Source organism: Gobius niger (genome assembly GCF_951799975.1).
Source record: "Gobius niger genome assembly, chromosome: 17".
NCBI classification, from domain to species: Eukaryota; Metazoa; Chordata; class Actinopteri; order Gobiiformes; family Gobiidae; genus Gobius; species Gobius niger.
In genome coordinates this window covers 27,857,835-27,884,843 of record NC_136868.1, presented here as the reverse complement: position 1 = coordinate 27,884,843, position 27,009 = coordinate 27,857,835, and the positions used below count along the sequence as shown (strand labels likewise).

The window sequence follows — 27,009 nt, the reverse complement described above, 5'->3', positions numbered from 1 at the left end:
ATTTTTGGGGGGATATAGGAACAAAGACACAATGTGGCACGGCTGTCTAATGCAGATGCAACAAAATGCTTATAGAGGAAACACATCTAAACCTATGGTCACCAATTACATTTGCTCAGGGGCCAATGAATATTGTGTTACGTTAATGGCTTAAGCTTCACCTTAATAAATGTAGACAGGGAGCACATTCATCAGTACAAAAGCAAAAATGGAGGGGTTCAAACCCTTTCACTTAAACTCATTGAAACTCGCTTGGCATCGAGGCCGGTAGCTATCATGTCTGTTTTTTTATTGCTTTCCTTTTGTTGACACATTGGATGATGATCCAAAGTTCTAAGAAGCCACATACCCTTGAATAAGAGATGTGTGGTCCTTGTCCAATACTGGGCCCATGCTCTCAGCAGGAAGGTGTCTTTAGGGGCTGAGACGAAGCGGATGCATGCAGTCAGTCGACTGTCCTATGGGAAACACTAGAGTGGAAACTTTCACTGAGCAACCTCTATAATGAGCTTTAGTGTACCAGAATAACACAAGATGGATAAGGCTTTCAATCTTCAAGAGGAAATGGATTGTGCAGACAAAAATATGAATCAGTTTGTCTTTCGAGTGGACATATCGTGAATAATTGTGGCTTTCCTGCAAACCTCTTACTCCAACTTGCACCAAGGTTTGAGAGAAATGCAATTTGAAATTCTCTGCAAATTGACAATAAAATCATCTTGACTTGAAGTAATGTCTTTTTATGGAAAAGATATGGCCTGGTGCGTCCTCTTTAGGCAGAATTTGGCATTTATTTTCAGCTAGCGGCATGCTAATAATAGATCAATGACCACGACATATTTTTTTGAGTGTAGAACTGGGTTCTGCTGCGTGAAACAATGCAAGAAGTCCAAATCTGTTTACTTTCTGCAAGATTTTTCAAACTTGCATGAAAGAAGCCAAATACTAGGCAACTCCAGTTATGTTTCTGACCAAGGAGCAATCAGAAAGACAGATTTGGCAATGAGCAGGAAGAATTTTTGAGGACTTTGAAAACACAGAGGTGAACCAGGGCACAACCATATGGCATCAGCAGGTGTGAACGCTTAAAGGTGTATTATTATTAGGACAACGAGATCATCGACCCGGCCGAGGACAGGAACTTCTACATCACCGTGGACACAACCTGATCATCAAGCAGGCGCGTCTGTCCCACACGGCCAACTACACCTGTGTGGCCAAGAACATCGTGGCCAAGCGCAAGAGCTCCACCGCCGTGGTCATCGTCTACGGATTTCCCATCAACCAGTGCTCCTCCTGTGACCAAAACAGTGAAGATGGCGGCCGCGACACAACAAGCTTTCTTTCTTTCAAAAAGAGTGGTGCGCACTGAATGGGTGCTGCTGCCGGATGCTCTCTCATCGAATGCAATTTCTCCATCTGTGAGATCAATAAAGTACCATCTTATCTTATCTTATCTTATTATGCAACTCTTGATGTGAAACAAACCCACACGACTGTGTGAATGGTCAGCATGGTACCTTTACTTTCCATCACAGTGGTCTTTAACATGCTCCAGGATCAATTGTTTGGAAGTTTTTCACTGCTGACGGATTCTAGCACCAGAAAATCTACAAAAGGCACAAATATCTACTTTTTTTCCCGTTTAAAATTTGCATAAAGCACCTTTAAAGGTCCAATCTATGCTTTACTCAAGCTTATATGACTGCTTTTGCTCATCTGCAACGAACAATCACTCATCGTGAAGTACAGTGAGGCAGGGACTTTAAAACAGAACCGTATGACCAAAGACGAGTGTCAGATATTTTGGAACACCAGTCGAAGAGTGAGCCTCCTCTCACTGCAACGATGATCTCAACTAAGATGTCAAGCGTCTCCTCAACAAAGTACAACATCAGTGCACGCCGCACCACCGCACCACCGCACCACCGCACCACCGCCAGAGCCACAACCAACACAGGCCAGGCACGGACGGGTCTGACTCGTGCTTATCCGTGGAAATGAACACACGCCGTCTGGAGCCTGATTGTCACTACGATAACCTTTGGTCACAGCTACAATTCTCTCATTGAACTATTGCACAGTGGAGACGAGAGCAGGCTCATGATTTTACAATCCCTACGTGCAATGTGACATGTAAAAATCTTGAAGACAAAAAAAATCGTATAGTGCACACCACATTACACTTGGTATTTTGCTGCATAACTTAAATGCTGAGGACAGGCCATTATCTGCAGGGAAAAAAGAGTAAGAAGGCGTTTGGGCTAACTGAACCATTTGAATGAAACAAAACAAAACTTTAGCTTTAATATAGCACTTACGATCTTCATATTATAAAGGGGTTTGTGCCTCAATGTAATGAAAAATGTCAGAAAAGTTTGCGAGATGCCAGTACCGCCGAGCCATGACATATTATACAGTATCTGATGCACTGGCGCCCGACACTGTGGCCGTTGTGTGAAATGTTGCCGTGTCATGAGCTTCAGGGACAGGGATTAATATGTGTCATGTTGTGGTTTATATCGACGCCCGCGGCTGTGACACGTTTGTTGCAGGACGCAAGCCTTGACCCGGGTCAGATGATCGAGGGTCTATGTCCTATTGGCTCCATAGTTTATTGCTGAAAATGAACTTGTCCTAAAGGCTTTACAGTCCTCACATTCTAGGAGTGCGTGATAAGCAACACTTGGATTCTACTTTGTGGAAAGAAGAAATTATTTTGCAACAAATGTAGTCACTTTATGGCATATTTTAGAGCGGTGGTTCTCAACCTGAGGACCCATGAAATTGCAGTGGTTGTTTTACTAAGGATCAATTTGTGGTAAAGAAAAAACAAACAGTAACAGTGGATTAGAGGAAAGGCAGATGCATTAAGAGCGAAAAGTAAAACAAAAATCTTTCCTTACGGGGATTAACAAAGTATAAGTATATGGGAACAATGTGATGAAATGCTGTCTCAATAGCTGCTGAATAATATAGAGATGAGTAAATTAGAGAAGAAAGTACAAAACTTCTATTTAACTGGGGCCTTTCTGTATGGAGTTTGTATGTTCTCCCCATGTCTGCGTAGGTTTCCTCCGGCTACTCCGTTTTCCCTTACCACTAAAAACATGTATAATAGGTGAATCCTCCAGCCAGGTGATTCTGACCATGAGCCTGGCTCCACATCAGGAGATGGGTCCACGGGCGCAGCACTGCCGTCACCCACTTACGGGTTGCCCCAGCAGCATCGAAGGATGGGTCAAATGCAGAGGACAAATAACCCTACGGGGACCATAAACTATACAAACAAACAACAAAGGTACCCGTCCCTAGTGATCTGGCGGAATTTTTTTTAATCGAATTTGTCTTATAGCTTGAGTCACAATACTTGTGCACTGTGATTGGTTAAAACTGCCTGTTGCATGTTGGAGGCTGACCAGTAGGAGAAGTGCTTGGGGAAAAAACAACACGACTTGTAAAAAAAAAAAAAATAATAATAATAATTGCTACATTTAACAGAAAAGTCACAATCACTTGTAAAACAATCGATCAAAACTGGGAGATTGTCATAAAGTCAGAGTTTTATTTCATATTATTTGCTTCCAATTATTAATGGCAATGCCCTCAGAACAGGTTGCACATGTAATCCAACCTGGATAGACTCCTCAGAGACAAAAGCGATGACAAAGATTTGTTGACATAAATGTTTCGGTGATCAGACCCCAGTGGTAGACATCAATATATGGATTATAGTTAGTGTGGATGGGGTTAGAGTTAGGGATGTCAGTGAGGCTCTGCGCTGATAGGCTGAGGTGGAGGTGTGACTCTGGTAGCTGATGCTGAAATTTGTCTGCCAGGATGAACGTACGCCTAGGCTTCATATTACAAATGTCAGATGATGATATTGGAATTTAAAAAAAATCTATAAGAGTCACCACAATGAGAAACGCTTGTTTAATACAGTCTCAACTAAGTGGCCTCAGACTGCTGAAGATGTAAAGTGGAACGTGCGTGTGCTTGTGTAATCAAACAGCATTGTTGTTGCACCATGATTAGAACATGTTTGATTTACACTCAAATTCATTCCATTTCCCTCAAACACAAAACAATACACGCTAAAGTTTATTATTCAAACTGTGCACATTAACCAACCAAATCTAATGCGATTAAATGTAACTCAGTCTTGATGCTGACTGTGGAGTTTCTCTGTTATAATGCAGCCTGATAATTGACAGTGTGTTCCCACTCATCTCTGCCTGATCAGTCCCAGAGCCAGCCTGCAGACTCACCCTCTGCTCCTACAGGTCCAACACAGTCCATTTCCGCTAGCCTCTCTCACCAGCTCTTTAGGGCTTTCAGGAGCTCTATAGGATGACTTTAAAGTGTGCATCAATTATACAGGATTCTGACTTCGCACTTCAAACGAGGGCTTGAAGAGCATGAACACTTGAGAGAAGACGGAGAAATGAACTGCTAAACTAGGTAGCACGGTATGTGAGTGACACTTTTCAATCATTTCCTTCTGTAATTCCAGATTAAAAAGTCCTGAAGCTACAAGATACTAATGACATAACGCTATACAGTCTTTGTATCTCACAGATTGTAATGTCTGTAATTGTGTCTATAATGGCCTATCAGTCACCCACTAAGTGCCTTAGGCGGGAAGATGGCACACCTAGGGAAAACAGGGCGATGTGATTACAGCAGGGAGAGAGAGAGGGAGAGAGGAAGGGGCTAAGGCGAGTTAACTTTTCCAGTTTGCTGTAAAAGCTCTGATGCAGATCGATGACACTCCGGGGCTAATAGCCAACATTACTAGATTTGTCACCAAAAATTAAGGGGAGGGAAAAAAACATCATTATTTGTTGTGAAAATAATGTGTTGTGCTTGCAGCCAAACCATGATGACTAATGGGAGTAAAACATCAGGCAGCGAGTACAGACCTCCACCAAGGCGCACAATACAACTAGGGCCAGGATTTTTCAATTAATTCCGACTAATTCATTACGTAATATTTAGTGCGATAAATAATATTCATGGAAATCAATCACGCTTTACTTTAGCGACACTTTTTCAGTTGCTCAGGGACGAACACAGCCTGAAGCCAAAAACTATTTTACTGTATAACTTGTTCCTGAACAGTTAAGTCGACGTAAACTTACTCTAAAAGATCATTCTCCAGAATAAATGAAACTGCTATTGTCTTTGAACTACTTGAACGATCACACTGCCTCACATCTCCACTTAAGACAAGGTAAAATGTCGGAACGCATCTAAAATATACCTCGAATAAATAATACAACCCCTGCATAAATGATGCTGAATGCGATTAATTAATTATAAAGGCCATAATAAACTCAATTTAACATTTTAATCGAGTCCCAGCCCTAAACACAATACTTGCATAATGCATAAATGTAGCTTAATAACATTCTTTTAGGCACCTCTGAATTGGCACTATGACATTTTATGGTTTTTGGAGGTCGGGGAAACCAGGCTGGCTGCCTTCAGTGCTCTTCTGAAATGCTGCACCTGGGTTTGTCTCTGTTTCAGAGCATGCTGTCCCGCACTGGTCACCTCCTCCTTCCTCTTCTCTAAGAAATAGTTTTCAGTTTTAGCTGAAAACAAATGGATGGCGCCGAGATAAAGACACTTTTAGCTCTCAGACCAGATCCAGTAATGATTTATGAACTTGATAAACATGGAGGACAGTTTATATGTTCTATAAAACTGTCCTCAAAACATATCGATCGGCGCACTTCAGCAGTAGACAAAGAAAGGGCCAAATCAAGCGGGATTACGCAAAAGCTGCGTAATCATGAAGTGGTCGTTTTATCATGAGTCGATTTTGAACATGTGCCCTAAGACAAAACGCTTTTATTCCACGACCTCTTCCAAAAAACGCATCCATATAACTACATAGGCCCCTGCCCTCCAGCTGACATTACACTCTAGAGCACGTCATGAACGCAACCAATTATGTTTCCCCTTTCATTCAATGAAACGAAAACATCTTCGTGTCAAGAGTAAGAGCGTTGACGGTCTTGCGCTGAGTGGTTATTTATAGAATGGCATTGTATCACAAATGACGCAGACTCCATCAGACTGTGTGTAGTAGTGGGTCGCACATCATTGTGAAAAAGATGAAACCAGTTAGCAACAGGGATGATGTTGTGGAGGCCATTAACCCACAGCTCGTGACAATCCTGATGAAAAAAGTGAGTGGATAATTGTTAGAACAGAGAGAAGTGACAGGAACATGCTGCTGTCAGTATGGATGATGAAGTTTACGGGCTGTAGGGCAAACGTGTGCTTCGGTGGGTGGCGCTCTGATGCTTAAAGGCTTAAAATACTTCTTTGCTTTGAGGTTTTACGTTCATAACTAATCAGAACTAATCCTTATGTATTGAAAACAGGTCGTGATTTAGTCCAAATGTCCAAACATATAAAACAACTGAGCTAGACTGGAAGCGATCCATTTATTTGCATATCTTTAAAGCTAAAGAGAAAAAAACAATGGCTATGAGATATTAGCAAGACATGGTGCATGGTGGAGGAAATTTGACCGCTAAAATGACAAGCTCCTTATGACATCAACAGGTGGGACGCAAACATTTGGAGCTCTTGAGAAGAAGATGCTCCTGAATTGGCTAGTTGCACAATGTGGCTACACTAGTTCCGCTAACCTGAAGTTGCGAGCGCCAGCAGGCTAATACATGTGCTAATGTGATTAGATTAGACCCGTTCGAATAAACATAAGATAATGCGGGGGACAGTGTGTTCCTGGTAGACAACTTGATGTCGGATGTAAACCAGCAAAATAGGTTGAAGTTTGATAGTTTGTGCGGAAGCTAAGGGTTAGCGTACGATAATGAATTCAAGAAAAATAGATACAGTAAATAAATACAATGAAAATTAAAGCCGCGCGCGGCGATAAAGGCCCTCGCCCCTGGCGCACTCCCCGCTCGCTCTCGTCTCTTGCGACCACCCCGCTCGCTCTCGTCCCTTGCGACCACTCTTCATCACACTAGGTCCTTGCGAGCCCCATGATTGAACTTGCTCATTTTGACGTGAAAATCCCTATTAAGTTGCATTATTCTGCTTTATATGCGAAAGTCCCTTTAAGTTGCATTATTCTGCTTTATATGCGAAAATCCCTATTAAGTTGCATTAAAGTGCATTTTATGCGAAAGTCCCTTTAAGTTGCATTACAGAACATTATATGCGAAAGTCCCTTTAAGTTGCATTACAGTTTATTATGCGAAAGTCCCTTTAAGTTGCATCACAGTTTATTATATGCGAAAGTCCCTTTAAGTGGCATTACAGTTTATTATATGCGAAAGTCCCTTTAAGTGGCATTACAGTTTATTATATGCGAAAGTCCCTTTAAGTTGCATTACAGTTTATTATATGCGAAAGTCCCTTTAAGTTGCATTACAGTGCATTTTATGCGAAAGTCCCTTTAACTTGCATTACAGTTTATTATATGCGAAAGTCCCTTTAAGTTGCATTACAGTGCATTTTATGCGAAAGTCCCTTTAACTTGCATTACAGTTTATTATATGCGAAAGTCCCTTTAAGTTGCATTACAGTTTATTATATGCGAAAGTCCCTTTAAGTTGCCTTACAGTGCATTATATGCGAAAGTCCCTTTAAGTTGCATCACAGTTTATTATATGCGAAAGTCCCTTTAAGTTGCATTACAGTTTATTATATGCGAAAGTCCCTTTAAGTTGCCTTACAGTGCATTATATGCGAAAGTCCATTTAAGTTGCATCACAGTTTATTATATGCGAAAGTCCCTTTAAGTTGCCTTACAGTGCATTATATGCGAAAGTCCCTTTAAGTTGCATTACAGTACATTATATGCGAAAGTCCCTTTAATTGCATTATAGTGCTATTGTGAAAATCCCTATGTAGTGGCATAATTGTGTTGTAATTGCAAAAATCCCTATTTTGTTGCAGAAACTGTAAGAACTGTTGAAATTGCAGAAACTCTTAACACTGTATAAACTGTTAAAATCACTGCCAGACTTCACTGTATCATAATCCTATTAAAATGCCGGCAAGAAAAGAGAAAGCATTAGAAAAGTGTCACAGCCATATTTGAACCAGCAACCTCCTACACCAGAGACAAGCACTCTATCACTGAGCTGTAGCTCCATGGTACTTGGACTGTGATGTGCGCTAGTTTTGTCTAAGTTATCGAGCAGAAGTTAGTTCCCAGCATCCCACGGGAGGAGAGAGGTAGCTTCAAGTCATGCCCCCCCCCATACATTTCCTCGATTGTTTTCGACATTTTCCCTTGTGTTGCCTCAATTGTTTTCCTACGATCCCCCCATTTCTAGCTCTTTAGTGACGCATATGAAAGCGTTTTTCATGAGAATGGGACCGTAGGTGCGGTTAAAAAAAAAAAAAAAAGAGCAAAGGTCAAAATTGACCCAGCAATCTCATGGTTGGAAACCCAATGCACAAGCAATAACGCTACACGGGCACAGCAAATCTTATAAAACGTGCTGTACTCATGTGACAATGTGTGCAGTGGCCCATGTAAAAGGTGAAAGCAATAGAAAAGTGTCAAGGCTGTGTTTGGACTAGCAACCTCCTTCACTTGAAACATGGGCCTGATGACAGCTTGGCTTATTTAAATTCCCAGAATGCAATTTTGTACCAGCAACACACTGGAGGAGAGGTTTTTTCCCCGTTTTTAATGAGTGTGGGACCATAGGCAATGATGCATGTTCTTACCGGAAGGTGTTGAGTCCAAAAGAAAAAGGAAATAAAAAAAAGTTTAGGTTGGGATTTGATCCAGCAACCTCCTGTACACTAGCTCAGCACTCTGCCAATGAAGCTACTCAGGTTGAGTGAACTGCTACGAAACGTCCCGCAATCATGTGTTTTAGGCTGTGACAATGTGTGCAGCGGGCAATGGAAAAGGTGAAGGCAATATGAAAGTGTCAAGGTTGTGTTTGGACTAGTTACCTCCTTCACTTGAGACGAACATGCTATCACTGAACTGTAATTCCAAGCAAACATGGGCCTGATGACTGCTTGGGTTTTCTAAATTCACAGGCTGAAATTTGATCCCAGCAACACACTGGAGGGGTAATTTCCCTGTTTTTAATGAGTGTGGAACCATCGGCGACGATGCATGTTCTAACCAGAAAGTGCTGAGTCCAAAGAAAAAAAAATGAAAAAGAGTCAAGGTCAGAATTTGATCCAGCAACCTCCTGTACACTAACCCAGCTCTCTACCAATGGAGCTACTTAGGCTGAGAAAAATATAGCGGAGGTGAAATAAATGTCATGAGAGACTCCGCACTTGTGTGTTTGCAGGAAACGGATTAACAGCTTAGAAAATAATATATTGTATCATTTTGTAATTGGGGTAAATTCCTGGCTGCCCAAAGAATCGTTGAGAGGGGGTTTCAGCCCTGCAGCACCCTCGATATTGAAGCTATTATATGGTAAGACCCATATAGTATGAGGAACACACAGAGAGACGGACAGGAAACAGTCGAATTGAACTTCCTGTGATTGTACAGTTGAGAAAAACGTGACTTTGGAGGCAAAAACGTCCAAATTAAAGCTGATGTCTGTTAGAGAGGGGTAGTATAAGTATATACGAGTCCAAAAGTGTAGCTTTTGTGAAGAAAGGGGGAAATGTGGAATACTGGCGAATTTCAGGAGAAACTCTGACAGAGGCCAGCACGCTGCTAGGTTAAGACCTCTGGCGATTTTCACGGAGGATGGGCGGGCCACTTACAAGCCACTTAAAAGACATTTAAAGGACTTTTTGGCGATAGCGGCTGCGTGTGCCCACCATTAGGTCCAGGTGTGGAATGTGCACGCGCGCCGGATTGGGTCCGTTCCAATCCGGCCAAGTCTGTGAAAGATATGAGGCTTTGAAATTTGCTAAAAATGGCCTCTCAGTTGCGGCCTTGTCATGACCACGCCCAATAATTTAAAAAAAATTGAAATGATGATTTAGAAAGCCACATGGGTTTGGGACATGTTGGCCAAAATTGGAGGCTTTGCATTGAAAACTCGGGGATCAGGGGCCAGAAGTTCAAGAGGTACGATTTTGAAGGTTTGAGGTTCGGGCCAAGATGGCCGACTTCCTGTAGCATTTAGGGCGGGGTCATAATATCATTTTTGACATGTCCTGACGTGGTCTATGTCCCTGGCCAATGTCACGTTTGTACGATGATTTTTTTTGCGACCGCTCCTCCATTGGGTCAATGTAAACCGCCTGTTTGAGGGGGCGCCACAGAGTCAACTTTTATTATTTTCTCTCGCGAACCCCACCCAAAATTAGAGCTTGCGGAGCACTACGTTTTGACCCCTGTTACTTGCGAATCGGTTCACGTTTGCTACGTGAATTCTTGCGTTTTCGTCCCCCGTTATCGATTTTAATTAGTCCCTCGCGGGACACTGCGTGTCCGTTGCTCGGGCCTAATTATACAGAAAATTAAGCAAGATAGAGGCATGTTGTAATAGACTTTTTTGATCAGTGCGACGTGCCGAATCAGGATATCACCTTTGTTTTCACTTTCGTGCAAGTGTAATTTTGAAGGTATAGGTAGGGGGCGCTATTTTTGGGAAAATTGTACAATTATCAAGGGTAATCAGTACGATCCATAGAGGGGCTTATGTGATCCAAATATGAGTGTGATCTGAATTTGCGTGCCCCTGTGAGTTGTCACCAAAGAGGCGGGGAAAAAGCATGTTTTTTAGCAGAGCGGTAGAGACAAACCGTAACAGATATCCGAACAAAAGAGCTCGATTATTGTAGCTCTACGCCTCTAGATTACACTCACAAAGTTGGATGTCATTTGGTCCAAAACCCTTCGAGTGACTTGACAAAATATCAGGTGAAGAAATTCAGGTTACAATTTTCAATCCAATATGGCCGACTTCCTGTTTGTCAGAGGGCGGAGTTATAATGATGTTTTAAGTTTGTCTTGATGTGCTCTATCACTGTACTCAAAGACAAAGGTTTAGGCCAAAAAATGCATGCTTCCAAATGAATGGGGGGCGTGCATGTGGGGGCGCCACTGAGGCATTGTTCAAAGTGTTGTCTTGCGAATATCAAAATAGTTAATTTTACACCAACCTTGAACCGTTGGTCAAATAAAATTGACTTTTCGTTAATGTTCAGGGGGTCAAAATTGAGATCAAAGACGTAATAATAATAATAATAATAATAATAATAATGGAAACGATTTTTCGGCCATTATTTTTCTCCCACAAAGACATTACTCAGAGTGACGTGGCTTTGATATGTTGTTCCCCATCACAGACAAGGTCTGTATGATTTTTTCCACACCTCCATACCATCCCGTTTTTTTTATACGAATTTTTAAAGACAAAACCTTTGAGGGGGCGCCAGTGAGTCATTTTTGGCGATAGCGGCTGCGTGTGCCCACCATTAGGTCCAGGTGTGGAATGTGCACGCGCGCCGGATTGGGTCCGTTCCAATCCGGCCAAGTCTGTGAAAGATATGAGGCTTTGAAATTTGCTAAAAATGGCCTCTCAGTTGCGGCCTTGTCATGACCACGCCCAATAATTTAAAAAAAATTGAAATGATGATTTAGAAAGCCACATGGGTTTGGGACATGTTGGCCAAAATTGGAGGCTTTGCATTGAAAACTCGGGGATCAGGGGCCAGAAGTTCAAGAGGTACGATTTTGAAGGTTTGAGGTTCGGGCCAAGATGGCCGACTTCCTGTAGCATTTAGGGCGGGGTCATAATATCATTTTTGACATGTCCTGACGTGGTCTATGTCCCTGGCCAATGTCACGTTTGTACGATGATTTTTTTTGCGACCGCTCCTCCATTGGGTCAATGTAAACCGCCTGTTTGAGGGGGCGCCACAGAGTCAACTTTTATTATTTTCTCTCGCGAACCCCACCCAAAATTAGAGCTTGCGGAGCACTACGTTTTGACCCCTGTTACTTGCGAATCGGTTCACGTTTGCTACGTGAATTCTTGCGTTTTCGTCCCCCGTTATCGATTTTAATTAGTCCCTCGCGGGACACTGCGTGTCCGTTGCTCGGGCCTAACTATAGACAATTATTTCTAACCACAAGAGGGCAGTGTACGAACAAGCTTAAGAAAAAGCCTAACCCACTGACTGTAAAATAAGAGTGGACTAAATGTAGGCTACTTCTTCCGGAAGCGCCAAGGAAATGGGTGCCAGCTCTGGACGTGCTGTAATGGACTTTCCATTGAACGTTTTTTGCATGATTGAACACAGAACCGTCATTCCTACCTCCACAAGTTTTTTTCGGAACACTATATTGTCTACATCTGGCCTTTACATCTGCAAAATAACAAGTTGGTTAATTGCTAACAGCATTTAGCCCTGACATAAAAGGTCTGGACACTCTGTTAGCCATTGCGAAAATTTGTTAACATTTTGTAACCTCTCAAAAGGCATTTAAATAGTGACATTTCACCCAGCGATTACAAGCGTTACTTTTTATTCTGTGTTTTATTGGTGGAAAAATATGTGATTAGTAATGCTGTTGACCGGCTGATCAGTAGGACCGGCATGTTTGTTTATTCATCACAGGTCTGCGACAGTTAAGTTGGCCGCGGTGTGGCTTTAAGTGAGCACAATAACAGGTTTAACCAAGTGTCGCGTAAAAACGACACATCAAGAAGCCTGCGAACGAGACATTGCTCCCAGAGTGGACTTTGAAAGTGCAGTAGGATTGCCCGTGTGAACTTGGATTGAACTGGACCACGGAGATAAAGTGTGCCTTCGCCATAGCAACCGCTCACCCAAGTCTCTCCTCGGATGCCAAGACGCATTTCCATGACAACATTATCAGAAATCTGCTCCACAAACCCAGAGAGGCAGAGCTGGCTTCTCTAACTCAACGCTAGCCATCCCACCTGCCGCCTTCACAGCTTGGAAAGTGCAACACGAGTAAGCCTGGCGTCCTGATTTTGTTCCACCTGCTGAGAACAGACTAATTACTAAGAGATACAAGCGCTCTAATTACTTGCCAAAGCTTATTTTAAACTTAAGGAACATACTGTATTTTAGAAGGTTTTTTCACTTCGGATTTGAACAAAGTAAGTGAAAATAGAGTAGCCCGTGAGTCATGAACTAGCCAAATTAAATTCTACTTATTTAATGTATTGATCCTATTGGCCATTCAAATACCTTCCATAGTTAGTAAGATTTTGGACTGCTGAAAATTGTTATTGTTTCATGTTAGCAAAGTATTTTAAAGGATATTCTGATGATTTTGACTAAATCTGGGTGCCAAGAAACAGGAAATAACACGATATTCCATTTGCTTATAATCTGTTAAAAACAACAACATGGCATTGTGGATTGTCACTTTACCTGACACACCAGATGGTCTGCTGCAGAACCATCTGGTAGGAAGCATTTGGAGAGGACAACACTTTCAGATGCTTGCAGGGAGGTGATGGGTGAATCACAACAACCCGTGGTCATTGCTTTGCAGCCCTGCTATCACCTCCGTAAATGTTGCAACTGAAAATTTCCATCTGTGGGCATTGGAACGGCCACACCGAATGTGATGGCCATAAATAATATAAGGAAACACACATTGGTCTGCGGCTGACTTACGGCACTCATAATGGGCAGAGTCTGTTTAACAAAATCCAAATCATGAATGGAAAAGTGATCTAAAATACAAGTTGCTAATCACTAGTTCGCATTTCAGCCTAAATAATGTGCAATAAAGCAGTGTATCATGTTTGAGATGCTGCTCGAAGTCATATTTTGTGCAGTACACCCCACATCTAACAGCAAAGAGTGCGACATTTTCTTTACATTAGCGACCATCGTAAATATGGTGGCTGGGGGAGTTTTTTGGCTCTCAATCCAATTATCCAATCAGAAAGCATATTGATTCCTACAGTTTGTGTTGCCAAATGGCTGGACAATTTTGCTCCATCATCTAAATGCTACAGGCCTGAATTTGTTAAGCCTCAATAAGTGGTCTCACAGCTAAACTGTCTTTCTAATCAACTGCTGTTGACAGCCAACAATAAACCCAACTTTTTTTTCTTTTATTTATCATTGTATTACTTATTTAAGGTTACAAGCCTTATATTTGAATCCACCTGTTGCCTACCCTGTCAGTGTTTTGGCGGTGAAACTGAAACTAGAGTCACCTCCAATGGGCTGTACACTCAGTCAGACAAAAGCCCTGACACATGACACTCCCCACCTGGATCTCTGCCCCTTTAGACGGAGCACAATGACTTTATACAAATCCTGTCTGAGGAGAGATAAGGAGACATCCCCGTGTCCTGCCAAGTTCACTGGAAAATTGTGCCAACAGGGAAGAATGCTTACACTAGTGTTGAACATTCATTCTATCAGACCACATCTTAAAAGGCCTTGCGCCGTTTCCATTTTCAAATCAAACAAAAAAGCAGCTTGTTCATTTTAAATCGTTAGTTATGGGCCAAACTGGCATACAGCTTTCCTAATAACATGCTGAACCTTCGCGGGGATGTGTTTATAAGCCTGTTTCACAGCTTTGAGGGAGCAGTTACTCAGTAATGTTTACAATATTACGCTCACCAACTGTTTTAGCATCAGTGCTACTTCTGGGTTTGCTCATAAACATAAACTCTATGCACTTCAATGTTTGTCTGCAAAAAAGTGAAAGCTTTCTAAAATGTGATGCAAGAATAGAATTATGTAAATTATAGTATAGAGTGGTGGTTTCCAAAGTGGGGTTTGAAAAATTATAGATTTTTAACGGAAAAGTGAATGTCTTATCTCCATTATACTACTTTAAGCTAGTATTTAGCCTACAGTCCTATAACATAACAACAAATTCAAGTAAATATATTATTCGAGTAACTATATTTAGTTATATATGTTTACAAATGAATGGAGAAGCCAGTCCCTATACTAAAGTATGGCGAGGACATGTCCATCTCATGGCATTCATATCCTTTCTGTCGCTATCATTAATATTCAACTTCACAAAAAGCACAAACTCAAGTGAATCTGATGAAGCATTTAACTCAGAGTACACTCATTTGTATGTAAAGCAAAATCTCAAAAGGTCTGTGCATTCATAAATGATTTCTAAATTGGCTTTGATCTCACCTTAACGTGGTTGATGGGTTGACAACAGCTGACATCATCTAGATCTTTCAAAATTTGCAATGTTTGATGGTTAAAGGCGAACGTCTATGGGAAAAAGACATTGCACAGGGTACTGGACCCGGAGTGGCTGGCTTGCAAACAACTTTACATTTGCAAAACATGCTTTACCGGGTTAAAAATCAAGGAAGACAGATTTGCCATTGACAATTTAGAAATGAGTCAAGACGTTTGCAATTAAAAAAAAGGAAATGTAAAGATGTGTTCCACAGCAAAGCGACAATTTTGTCTATAATACAACTAATACAGAGTTAACGAAATGATCGCTATGAGTGACTTTTAAATTGTACAATGCTACATCAATCAAAAGTCAAAGAGCCCTGTACAACAGAAAAAAAGAAAATACGACAAATAGTGATGCAATAGAAGCATGACAAATAGAAAGTAATAGCTCTGTTGACTTGGCCTTGGTCTCGAGCTGTCTCTCAATTGATTTTTAGAATAAGATTTGTGCACTATAGCCTTGTGTACATAATGAGCATGACTGACGGATGTTTACAGCCTTTCACCCTTCCCATTACATCATTTTTGGAGTTCCCTGGGATGGAACAGCCCCGGATATTTTCAACAAAAGGCAGACATCAATAACTTTGCCTTCAATAATTTATAAATCAATCACAAATACTCACAAGTGGAGTTGACGTCCTTACGTGAACATTTTTCTTCAACTTAGATGCCTTGGCAGCGTGAAAATCCAGAAATCAAAGACACTGCTCGCTTTGGCTGGTCATGATGTGTTGCTTTCTTGCATGATTTTATGTCACGGTTGTTATTTTGACCCAAAGACCTACTTTATTCTGGAGTATTTCTGGTGGTGTGATGTTATGTGTTGGAAAACTAAAAAATAACAAATAAGCCAATGCCAGTAATAACAGCTGATGATGTCCTGCCCCCGGCAAAGTTAAAGACTAATGTTAGAGTTATGCATTACCAATAAAAACAATAAATGAGAAAAATAAAAGCTCATATTTTATTTTATCATTGGGCTAAATCTATGGAAAAAACCAACCACATGGATCGCAAAACTGTTTACCTGACTTCGACCATCAGATTGCTAAAACATCTTGACCCAGCGCTTCATCCCACGCTCTGACGTTACCTGGCTGGCGTTGATGCAGTCCGTGAACGCGCTCCTCCTGGAGAAGAACATCAGCAGCTGTTGCCATCTGGACGCGGATGAAGTTGAGGGGATCGACGAGGCCGGAGAGGACGTGGACGGGGAGGAGGTGTGCGGAGGAGGTCCCAGTTCCTCTGAGGATCCTCGCTTGGGCCCCAATTTCTGTTTGACCCCGGGGCCCGTACCTTGACCCCCGGATGACCCGCCCACTCGGCCGCCACTGCGCGGGTACAGGGTGTTGTTGCCGAAAATGTAGTTCATATTGGCGGTTGGTTTGGATTTCTTATTCCGACGATGGCATGTTCGTTGGTTTAGTTCGTTCTGGCTGTGTTACGGTTCGGATAAGAGTCGTTTTATGGCAAGACTTAACGATTTGATCCATGCATGTTGACAGAAATTCTGCCTGTATTCTGTACTTCCAAAATCTACATTTCCTTGAGCTTTTTGTCTCTTAGTTGCGCTACGGAGTTTTCAAAAAGCAAAAAACCCATTCCATATTCTCCCCAGATTTTCCAATATTATGGTCCGTCACAACTGTGTGCGTTGGATCACTCAGTGGACTTCTTGATGTCTTGTTCTTGCCTCACATCACTGAAAATATTTGTCTTTACACAAAAGTAAACAGCGGATTTGTGTTCCAGATTCCCGTTGAAAAACACTTAAACTGTCTCTCCATTTGCGTTCCTCGGATGTAGTCCAAGAAATAACAACAATTCCAAGGCGACGCTACTTCAAAGTACCTGCCAATGCCTTGCCCTCCTTGTCATCCCATCTTGTCTCTACAATGGGGGAAAGATGTCCAACGTTACTTCGTGTCTGTGCAGGGTTCCGCAGCGCTTCCCTCTCCCAAGTCAAGGGGATGTAGAAATGGATTGTCTTGAGAAGTTCGCTCGAGTCGTTCTTGTCATCCTCCGTCCATCCTTCCGAGGCAGTCCCCGCTCTTCTACGGCACTTAGTTCCAGAAGACGTGGTAAAGTAGCGGCAGTGCAGAGAAGCATCAAGTAGTAGGTGGTGGGAGTTTGATGTTGAGAAGAAAAAAAAAAAAAAAGAAAATCACATGTCCGCTGACTCCCCTCCTACAAGCGTACTACGTAACTCAAGCCTTCCCTACCCTGCCATTTATTTCGCCTGACGATCTGACGCCAATTTCCTCGTCTTATGGCCGCTTGCAACCTGACTCCTCTCTCGCTCTCTCTCCCCCCTCATACTCTTTCCCACTCTTAGATATCATTACTGCCACTGCTCCACGCCCCCTGTTATTCCAGCCGGCCAATCAGATATCACTATTCAAACGTGCTGGGGAAGAAAAAACTACCCGGTGTAACCAAATCCAGTGGCCGGGCAACAGCTTTGTGTGATGGTGTGATTGAAAAGCATTATTTGTTGTAAAGTTAGATCGAAACGCGTTGTTTCCCACAGGCGGTTTTCGCTCGCTCTCCCACTCGCTGGAGACACAGGCGGAGAGCATGACTCCTCGGCACAAAAACAACAGGCTGTTGCTTGGCACCGGCTCGAGATGAAAGAGCGGAGAGAAGGCAAGGATGTGGAGGGAAAGAGAGAGAAAAAAAACAAAGAAAAAAAACGATCGGCCAAGTCGAGACGCAGGTCAGTGAGAGACTTGAGTTTAGATGCACAGCGCTAGAATTAACGGGAATGATTCACTGTGTAATCCTCCACCGTCAAATCTAACGCTTACTTATTCTGATTATCTTCAAGAATCAGTGGTGCACATTTCAATATCTGAGAGGCAAAACTGAAATATGAAGAGCTAAACTAATATATGGATCACATGCTTGGATATGTGTAAACGAGAGGATTAACAGTTTTTGAACATATGCCGATGGGTTATAAACACTCATTTTATTGACGATCGGTGGTCATTTTCACAGGCTGGCAGTCACATCTACGTCTGTCTGACTCACAAAGGTAGCTCACCTTTGAGGTATAAAAGTGACAGAGAGGTGAATTATTAATTTAGCAAAATTAAATCAAGTGGTTCTGATTCTTTCTGAAGACAAAAGGTTCTGATTTCATTTCCTCTAATTGGCTCTACCAAGAGAGAAAAAAGAAAAATAATAAAAATAATAATATGTCACCTAGCTTCAAACTTAGCCATTTGGATTTAAAATTATTGTGCATTTATTTAAGTAAAGCAAACCTACTCTAATCAAATATCTCGATACTCATTGGGTGCTTTGTTAGTGGCAAAAATCCCACACATATTCTTTCAAACCGACTTGATAACATAATAATAATTGGCAGCCACAACAACAATCAGCGAGAATCATAACGCTGCTCTGCTTTCTGGGTCACATCAATCGATATCACCATTAACCCGGATGCACAAAAACATGATTGCAGAAGTTCTCATCGAGACCAATCAATAAAATATTACAAGTAGGTTTTCGCCCCTTATGCAACGATGAGACATAAAGCAATGAGAAAAAACATTTGTGGAGCAAAAGCCAATGACCCGGGATGAGCAACGTCACGGAAAATCCTACAACGAAATATGTGAAATGAATCTGACAATAACTAAAACTGAAAGATATGAATCACAACAACGTCCTCCAGCACCACAAAGGCGTCCTCAATAGGAATTAAGTGTCTTCATTTTGAACGAGCATTTGGCCAAAGGAGAATGACAACGCGGTGGTTATGACTGGACTGGCCACAGGTGGAGCTGGACTGGTCAACGCTGCTTCCTGCGTTTCCTCGGGAACCGCTTCCATGGCAACAGCTTCCCACGTCCTGAAATACACCTCGTGCTGTCTGACTAATGTGTCGCTTCCCTCCATCTGCTCGGACTTTTTAGGAACGGGACCGGACTGGAGAAAATAGAAGCGCAGTGGTTCGCAGGAGCGGCAATAATTCAACAGATTGACATTTGAATCCGTAGAAAGATATTTGTATTTTTTTCTTTTTTTATCAAGATGCTCACATAAAAAAAATGTGCATGTTCTCGCCAATTTAATCTGATTAAATATATTTTGGGGATTATTTTCTCAGGAATTTTATTCTTTTGCGCTGCACTTTCAATGGGCAGGACTTTCCCATGTCAATGAAAGAGAGTGAAGACAATAAAATAGAAATAAATGGAAAACTTGGGGAAAAAAAGAAAATAAGTGATGAAAGAGCGGGAAGACGGCATGAAAAATCACCATAGAGCAGAAGGCAATAAAAAAAGTTACCTCAAATAATTTTAGCAATTTTTTGAGTACTTTCGATTGTCACTTTGTAGTGATGGTTCAGCTGTGAACCTTAAAGTGCCAAAGCCGACCAATATCTTTACACAGCGGTACGTCGGAAATGTTATGTGATACATCAACACTATGTCAATGTCCATTAAATTTAAACTCAATTTGCAATTGCATTTTTTTAAATCAAAATGTTAGACAAAAACAAGATTTAAATGAACAAAAATGTGTAAATATTAGTCAGATGGACGAACTTGGCGATAAATCAAATAAATGCGATAATTCATGCTTTTAAAAACAGACGATGTGGAAAATGGCTAAATCCTAATAACGCGCCCGCCACTCCATGTCCCCCTCACATGTGCCATGCTGCCAATTTAGCAGCGTTTTAGACCACTCCCTAGAGACTGTTTTGACGCAGCGACTTTCTGACGATCTCTGCTGCTTTACAAAGGCCGTGTGTTGTGTTTTTGTAGTGTGATGGAGTTTTCTTCTGCTAAAACAGAGCAGTCCCTCGGTCTGATCCTCTGCACTTCTCCCACTGTGAGCGGAGCACCATTTAACTCCGCCCCTTTCCCCTTGAGTCTCCATAGTGACGGTTGTCAATCACAGCAGAGCTCGAGGCATGAGGGTGACAAAACTAAAACGCTTTAGAAAACTCCATGGTTTATTAATAAGTGTTACTTTTGAGAGCAGACAATGCGAAGTATTTCAGACCTATTCCTGTGCAAAGAGAGTGAAGAGACAGGCTTCCTTGTCGACTACAGACATGTCATACCCAACCCCTAGTTTTTATCTTCTCCTCGACCCTTGATCGCATTAGACGAGGCGTACGGCGTCCCTCGTCCATGGCACCCAGACGGCTGCAGTCCAGCCTGTGTTGCCCATTTGTAACAATAGCTCTTCCTGTGCCGCCCACAAACAAAAGACAGCACATCAGTCTGCTCCTGTCAGAGTCAAGGTTCTGTCAACCTGCATCATCGCCGTCGCTCAACAAACCGCATTATGTACAAGTGCCATTTACCATGTCCCGCCGTCTGTGGGAACACGGCGTACAACAAAGCAGACGGCTGCGTTCATGTGCCACAATTTCATCTTGTCACAATTTCAGAACGTTGTCTGTTCAAAATAAATCAGGATTGCCATCACAATAACAAATTGAAATTAACAGGAACACAAACTTGTGACAGAAGTAACAACAGGCTGCCTCCCTAAGCCCCGCCCCCCGATGTCTGCAGCCAAATGTCAGCTTGTGAATGCCAGAGGTTATTAATATTTCAGCACCAATTAAATAAAAGCACACGTCATGCATCTTTAATGGCCGGCTGCCGGGAGAAGCTAACGCTGCCCTTTCTCCCGACGGCAGGTAGAAATGTGCCGGACAGCGTTTCCAGGAAGTACTTGGTCATACTACATGCACTTAGTGTTTAATGCAACTGTGGACATGCTGCAAGGCCGGACACACAGGGAGCTTAAAACGTTTCTTTACAACGATCTAAGTGAGAGACTGCGAAATCCACGGGCCAGTTCCAGTCGACTGAAGGACAGTTTCATACACCAGGCTATGAGGAAGCTGAACTCCCTCCCTTCCCTGCCCTCCCTGTGCTTCCACCCCTACTCCCCACTCCCCAGCTCCACAACAAGGACGAGAGAATGAACTATTTCACTTTGAAATTAATTGACAAATAAAAGAATCTTTGAATGCATAAACTAAAACGTGGGATAAGCGTGATGAGAGACATAATAAACTAGAGCAGCTCGATTATGGAAAAAATATACAATGATTAAAAAATAGCATCTATTTTTAGGATGCTTCGGGGGCATTTCTAAAGTGGTCGTAGCACAACCAGCCCAAAATGCATAGAGGCCTGTAAGTACAACAGTAAAGCAGTTAATGTCCTATTGAAGTGAGGTATAATGCAAAATGTACTTTTTTTTTAAACCATATTATGATGTTGTTTTCTTATACAAAACATACTTGGAGGTATAATTCGAGGCACTCACGCATTTTTGATCAATCTTTGAATCTTCCCCAGAGGCTATTCCTACTTATCCCTTGCTCTCTCGCCAAGCTTAATCCTTTAACGTGGAGAAAAAACACTCACCATAGCTTAACATTTTCTTCTCTTTATTGCAACAGCTGCACTAAGAAGGGGATCAAGAGGAGGGGGGTGGGAGGAACCTAGAGCTGGTTTCCTGCATAACCAGGATATTAAATATTGGACTTTTTGTTTGAGCTTTTTTAGATTTTAGCATTTTCTAGCCAACATAGTGTAAGATAATGATAAAGATGTGTTTGACATTATTACCAAAGACCCGAAAAAAAGCGTGATACCCCCCTCTTTAATTGTTTGAGAACGATGCTTCGGGAGTTCAAACGTTTATACTTGCGAAGAAGTTTGTGTATGAAAATTAGCCGTAATTGTCCTAAATTCTTTATCATATGCTCAAAATGGACTGAAATAGATGACAGAACAGCGGCTGGACACGATTATCAACCACAGAGCCAGTGCTGCACCGATATCTCACAAATTGCCTCCGGCGCAGCCATTTGTCCCCCCGCAGAAATATGAATAAGTTGTTTTTGAAGTTGGCTGTAACCTGAGCCTTTACATCGTGCGCGGACCATAAAGGTCCGGGCAGACTGCGGGGCGATCCATACTGTGGCGGGGCGCGCTTCCGGAGAGCTTTTGGCCTTGCACCAGCGCGTCCATTATACCTGCTCATTCTGGTAAGCACCAACATCAACAGCTTCATAAATACAGGCGCGGAGACAGACACAGGAGGCCTAAGTGAATTACAGCACTACTTAGGCACAACACGGGAGCGGAGCTTTTGAATCCAGCCATCGTCAAATGGTATGATTGGGCTACAATACACTGGATGCACTCGCTGTGGGTTTTCTGTTAGAGTAAATAAACCATAGCATGTAGAGAACAACTGAAAGGCGAACTCTGAATTGAAACCTTAAAACAAGCTGAAAACAAAGGCTGCGAAGTTGCTCATGTGCATGTTTTTTTTGATAATAAAAAAAAAGCTCCAAAAAGTCTTATAATCTTAGTCTTAGTTTAGCCTTATAACTCTTTGTTTGTGACTGAAACATTTAAAAAAAATCCATGCTGCTTTTCAGATAATCTTTTCTATCTAAAACGAAGATAAATGAATCTCTGTACACGAGATTTATCAAAAAGACCACTGTGCATCTACCTGTAAAGCATTTTTGATCAAACGTTACGTGCTAGGCTTGTCAGCATTACAGTGAAAATAAAGCCTCTTTGCTCCCTGAAAGTTGCAAAACGACTTTAGAACCTCATCTGTGTGAAGAGCAGTGCCGTTTGGGAAAGGAACAGGCCACCATTTTTACTGTGATATGAAGCCAAGGCGTTAATTCAACCTGGGAGACTATTTTCAGCATCACCTACCTCCAGCCAATGACCGCCTCCGAGAGGAGACCTCACCCTCAGCCATCAGCGTTAGAGCCGCACCTCTGTAGCAGCCAATCATTGCCCTCGGTCCCGCTTTTAAGCCCCAGCAATCATGGTTCGTTCGCTTCCCAGCTGCACTGCGACCCGCCTCCGCCCCATCTCCGCCTCTTCCATCCATGGCTTCTACCTGCTGCATCTTCACGTTTCTTCCACACCACCACCAGTGTCCAGGCTCCGGGGAAGACATTCCTAACTGTTCATCCATACTGACTTTCATACATCGATGTTACCGCCGGGGTCGCCAAAAGTAATATACATGTCAATAAATCTTCCTAATCGCTGCTTTTGTCTGTTTGAGTCTATCCAGGTTGAGATGTCGATGTGTACTTGTCTCATCTTTGGCCATGCACTCAGTCATGCAAAATGACCAAAGATGTTGTTAGCATTTGGCCTCTCCCAGCATATTCCTATAGCTCTAAACGGGGGTGAAGTTGGAAGCCACCACGCTTTTCCACGGGCACACACAAAGACCAGACAGGTAGGTATCAACTCGTCTAAGCTCAGATAGAACATATCTCAGTGTGGAAGAACTGTGTGCCCTCAGTCACGCAAAAAGACCAATGATGTTGTTAGCATTTGGCCTCTCCCAGCATATTCCGATAGCTCCAAACGGGGGTGAAGTTAGAAGCGACCAGGCTCTTCCACGGGCACGCACACAGACCAGACAGGTAGGTATCAACTCCTCTAAGCTCAGATAGAACATACAAAAACGGTGGCCTGTTCCTTTAAAAGCCCGGCTATTTATGTATGTATGTGGAGAAATCTCTTTTGTTTTGTGAGATACCCTCACTACGTGTGGACAAGGCCTGAAAACACCGCAATCTAAACTACACTAAGTCGACAAATATCCTTCTTCTAGCATATCGTTGGTAAGTAGAGCTTCAAACACAGAGTCAGTACATGTCATCACCACTCCAGCAGCGCAGCGGAGAGTGGGAGAGCTGTGTGCGTGTAGGAGTTGCTTCTCAGATGGACACTGATTAACGTCCATCAACAAATGTGGCCTGTTTGTGTCTGTGTGCGTCTGTGTGACTTCCTCGCGGTGGGCATTAAGCTAATGACTGCACCCGCGCGCCCCTGTCGCCCTGCACCGAGCTGGACAGTTGGGCAGACAGTCTGTTGTTGGAGTTATTTAAGTCAAGTCGATGCTGGCACCGCTTCTGTCCACTCGGCGTTTCCTCTAAAAAAAGAAATTAGGCAAATGGACCAAGTGGTTATAAATAAGATCGGGCGCTTTTAGTATCAAGATGAGAGTGGGATACAGGGCTTGACATTAGCACTAGCCACGGTGCTTTATTTTTCTCTTTTTTGTGTGTTTTAATCAAGTTAATTATGGCCTTTGTAATTAATTAATCACAATTAATCGCATTTAAGAATCATTTAGTTATTAAAGGTTGTATTTCTTTTTTAGAGATATATTTGAGATGCTTCTTCGACAGCTTTCGAGTCTCATAAGAATATAGAAATCGGCCTAAATCTTGATGACCAACTGCTCTGTTCTACGGCCATTTTTAAGTCATTAATGTGTTGTGGAGAATGTTTTTTTTTTTCTACTGTAAGTGACCAGCTAACAAGTCAAGTCCCAAAGTTTAACTGTGTGTGACAGAATCCATCATAGATCAGTCCAAGGCAAAGAAAATATCGCAGGGACTTGGCAAATATTGCTGTGCAGCAAAAAAAATAATGTGGACAAATAAGTCACAACAGGATTCACAATTCGGTCTGCCACATGCATAAAAGCAAAAAAAAAAAGAAAGAGAAAGGCAAAAACGACAAATGCCAGACAGTGCATAGCAGTAGAGTTAAGCTCATGAATGTCAGCAGTGTCTAAATTCATCTATGCAGCTTATAGAGTTGGCCTCTGTCGCCTTCTGCAGGTCATTGCATGTAACTACAGTTAAAAGAGGAAAACGATTCCAGTTTGTTTGTTTGTTTGTTTGTATACTTTATTGTCCCCGTAGGGAAATTTGTCCTCTGCATTTAACCCATCCTTCGATGCCGCTGGGGCGACCCGTAAGGAGCAGTGGTCGACGGCAGAGCCGCGCCCGGGGACCATCTCCATGATGTGGAGCCAGGCTGATGGTCGAGGTAGACTTTCACTTAATAGCAAAGCTTATTTTCAAAAGCCTTTATATTAACTTTGCTGCAATTGCAAATTTCTTAAAGTTTAAAATCATCATTTTTACAAACTTTTTATATAATAAGATATATATAATAAACTCTTCTAACTGATTGAGGTCGACACATTTTTGCTAACTCCAGCTGGACAATTCAAAATGCATGGAGCTTATAAATGTGCACAGAAGCTTTGTTTTGACACGATTTGCTGAAAAACAAAATACTTACGACTTGTGTTTAAATGGGAACATATTGTGTAGTAAAATATCACAATAATATCGTTATCGCAGTGCTGCACACCCATATCACATAAACAATCGCACAAACAAACAGTTACAGTGGAAAATGTTGGAATACACACACATGCACATTTCCAGTACCTTAAAGAGAAGTCTGTGCTGTTTCAACAAAGACCGTAGCGCTTTCTAAGGATTCAAAGCAAAACGGAACACCAAACGGAGACAGCATGCTCGCATAACACAGCCCCCAAACACATGAACGTGAAGCATGCTTGACGGGAGGCGGATTACCTGAAAGTAGGAGTGGCTTTGAGGATAGAGGGAGGAGAACGGTGGAGCGGGGACTTCAGTCATTTGCTCCCCGTCCGGCCCGGGCCACGTCTCCTCATCGAAAAGTCCATCGGGAGAATCTACCTACAGTGCACAGACACGGCTCAGCTACGGCACGACACTCAGCTACATCCAATACTTTGGTGTTTTCACTTTGTCAATGCAGACTCGCTAAAAGAAAATCAGGTTTTGGGCTATTTTAGGACTATTCATATAGAAGCTTTCACCTGGGAACAAAGAAATAGTTCAAGCTACACATTCCCTCGATAGCAGGGGTAGGCAAAACCTGGCTCAGGAGCCACTTTCGGTACTTGGAGGGATTTTGTTTGGCACAAAGAGCTGATAATGACTCAAAAGTGTCACACAATGACAAACAAAATATGGCCTAAAATACAGAAATGTACAGGTGTTAGTTCAAATTCCTCCCACAGAATAAAGCTAATCAAATACATAAACTGCACTGTGCTGCACACATATTGAATTCCTTCATCAAAATAGAAAGTTATTGTTTTGTTGTATTGTTATAATAAATCATTTAGCATCCTTTTTCCATATCTGATAGTGGCACATTCAGAGGTATAATCTTTGGAAAATGCACCTCATGCAAAAAGGTTTGCTGACCATGGCTCCATAGGGACATCTCCACTTTAAGTAGACACCCACTTTTCCAGTCTTGTGCTTAATACTTAGAATTTTTTTAGAAGGATTTGTTGATCATTCCAAGTCTGACATCATTTGAATCTTTGAATAAATTTAAACCTGTCTCTGTCGTTTATACTTTCTCCAAGCCAATCTGCAGACCTCATTCATTCCACAGTTGCACTTAGCGGTGTTAAGGTAAGTTACCTCTGTGGCCAGGCTGACAGCAACGTGGCCCCCCATCTGCACCGACAGCACCTCAGACCACTGCCAATCGCTCAATCACGCCAACACACTAAAACTGTGGCTCAGGGCCCACTCTTACCACACTTAGTCCGAGTTAAATAGTTGTGATTTAAAGCCTTTTTCTAATTAAATTAAAAGATATTTAATAAGAAAACTACATTGAGTACATTGAGTAGCGTCTAGGGTGGTACCTGTAGCAAAAGTTGTATTTATGTTTTATTTATACAAGCAAGGTAAGTTTAATTTCTTGCTCAGGGCACACAAATGAGATTAAACCAACAACCTGTGGGTTATGGCAGAACATAGGAACTGAGCTATTGTCAGAGACATTGGAATAGAATGCTAAAAATACATTAGATGACATTAATAAAGTGTTCAAAGGTCCTATCATGCTTTATTTGGGCTTTTACAACTACTTCATACCCCTGAGCCTTGATCTTTATGTAGCATTACTAGTAGGGTATTAGGGGTTTAGTTTTGGCCCC

At 42.1% G+C, this 27,009-nt stretch overlaps 1 protein-coding gene across 3 annotated transcripts in view; it reads right to left on the bottom strand.

Moving 5' to 3' along the window:
• LOC306977346 (discs large homolog 1-like protein) overlaps positions 1-27,009 on the bottom strand; it is a 125,716-nt gene that overhangs the window by 64,290 nt on the left and 34,417 nt on the right. For all 3 annotated transcript variants that reach the window (XM_079575649.1, XM_079575648.1, XM_079575647.1), the window contains one exon: positions 25,601-25,723. In XM_079575649.1, coding sequence (XP_079431775.1) covers positions 25,601-25,723 — 123 coding nt within the window. The remainder of the gene's footprint in view (positions 1-25,600; positions 25,724-27,009) is intronic.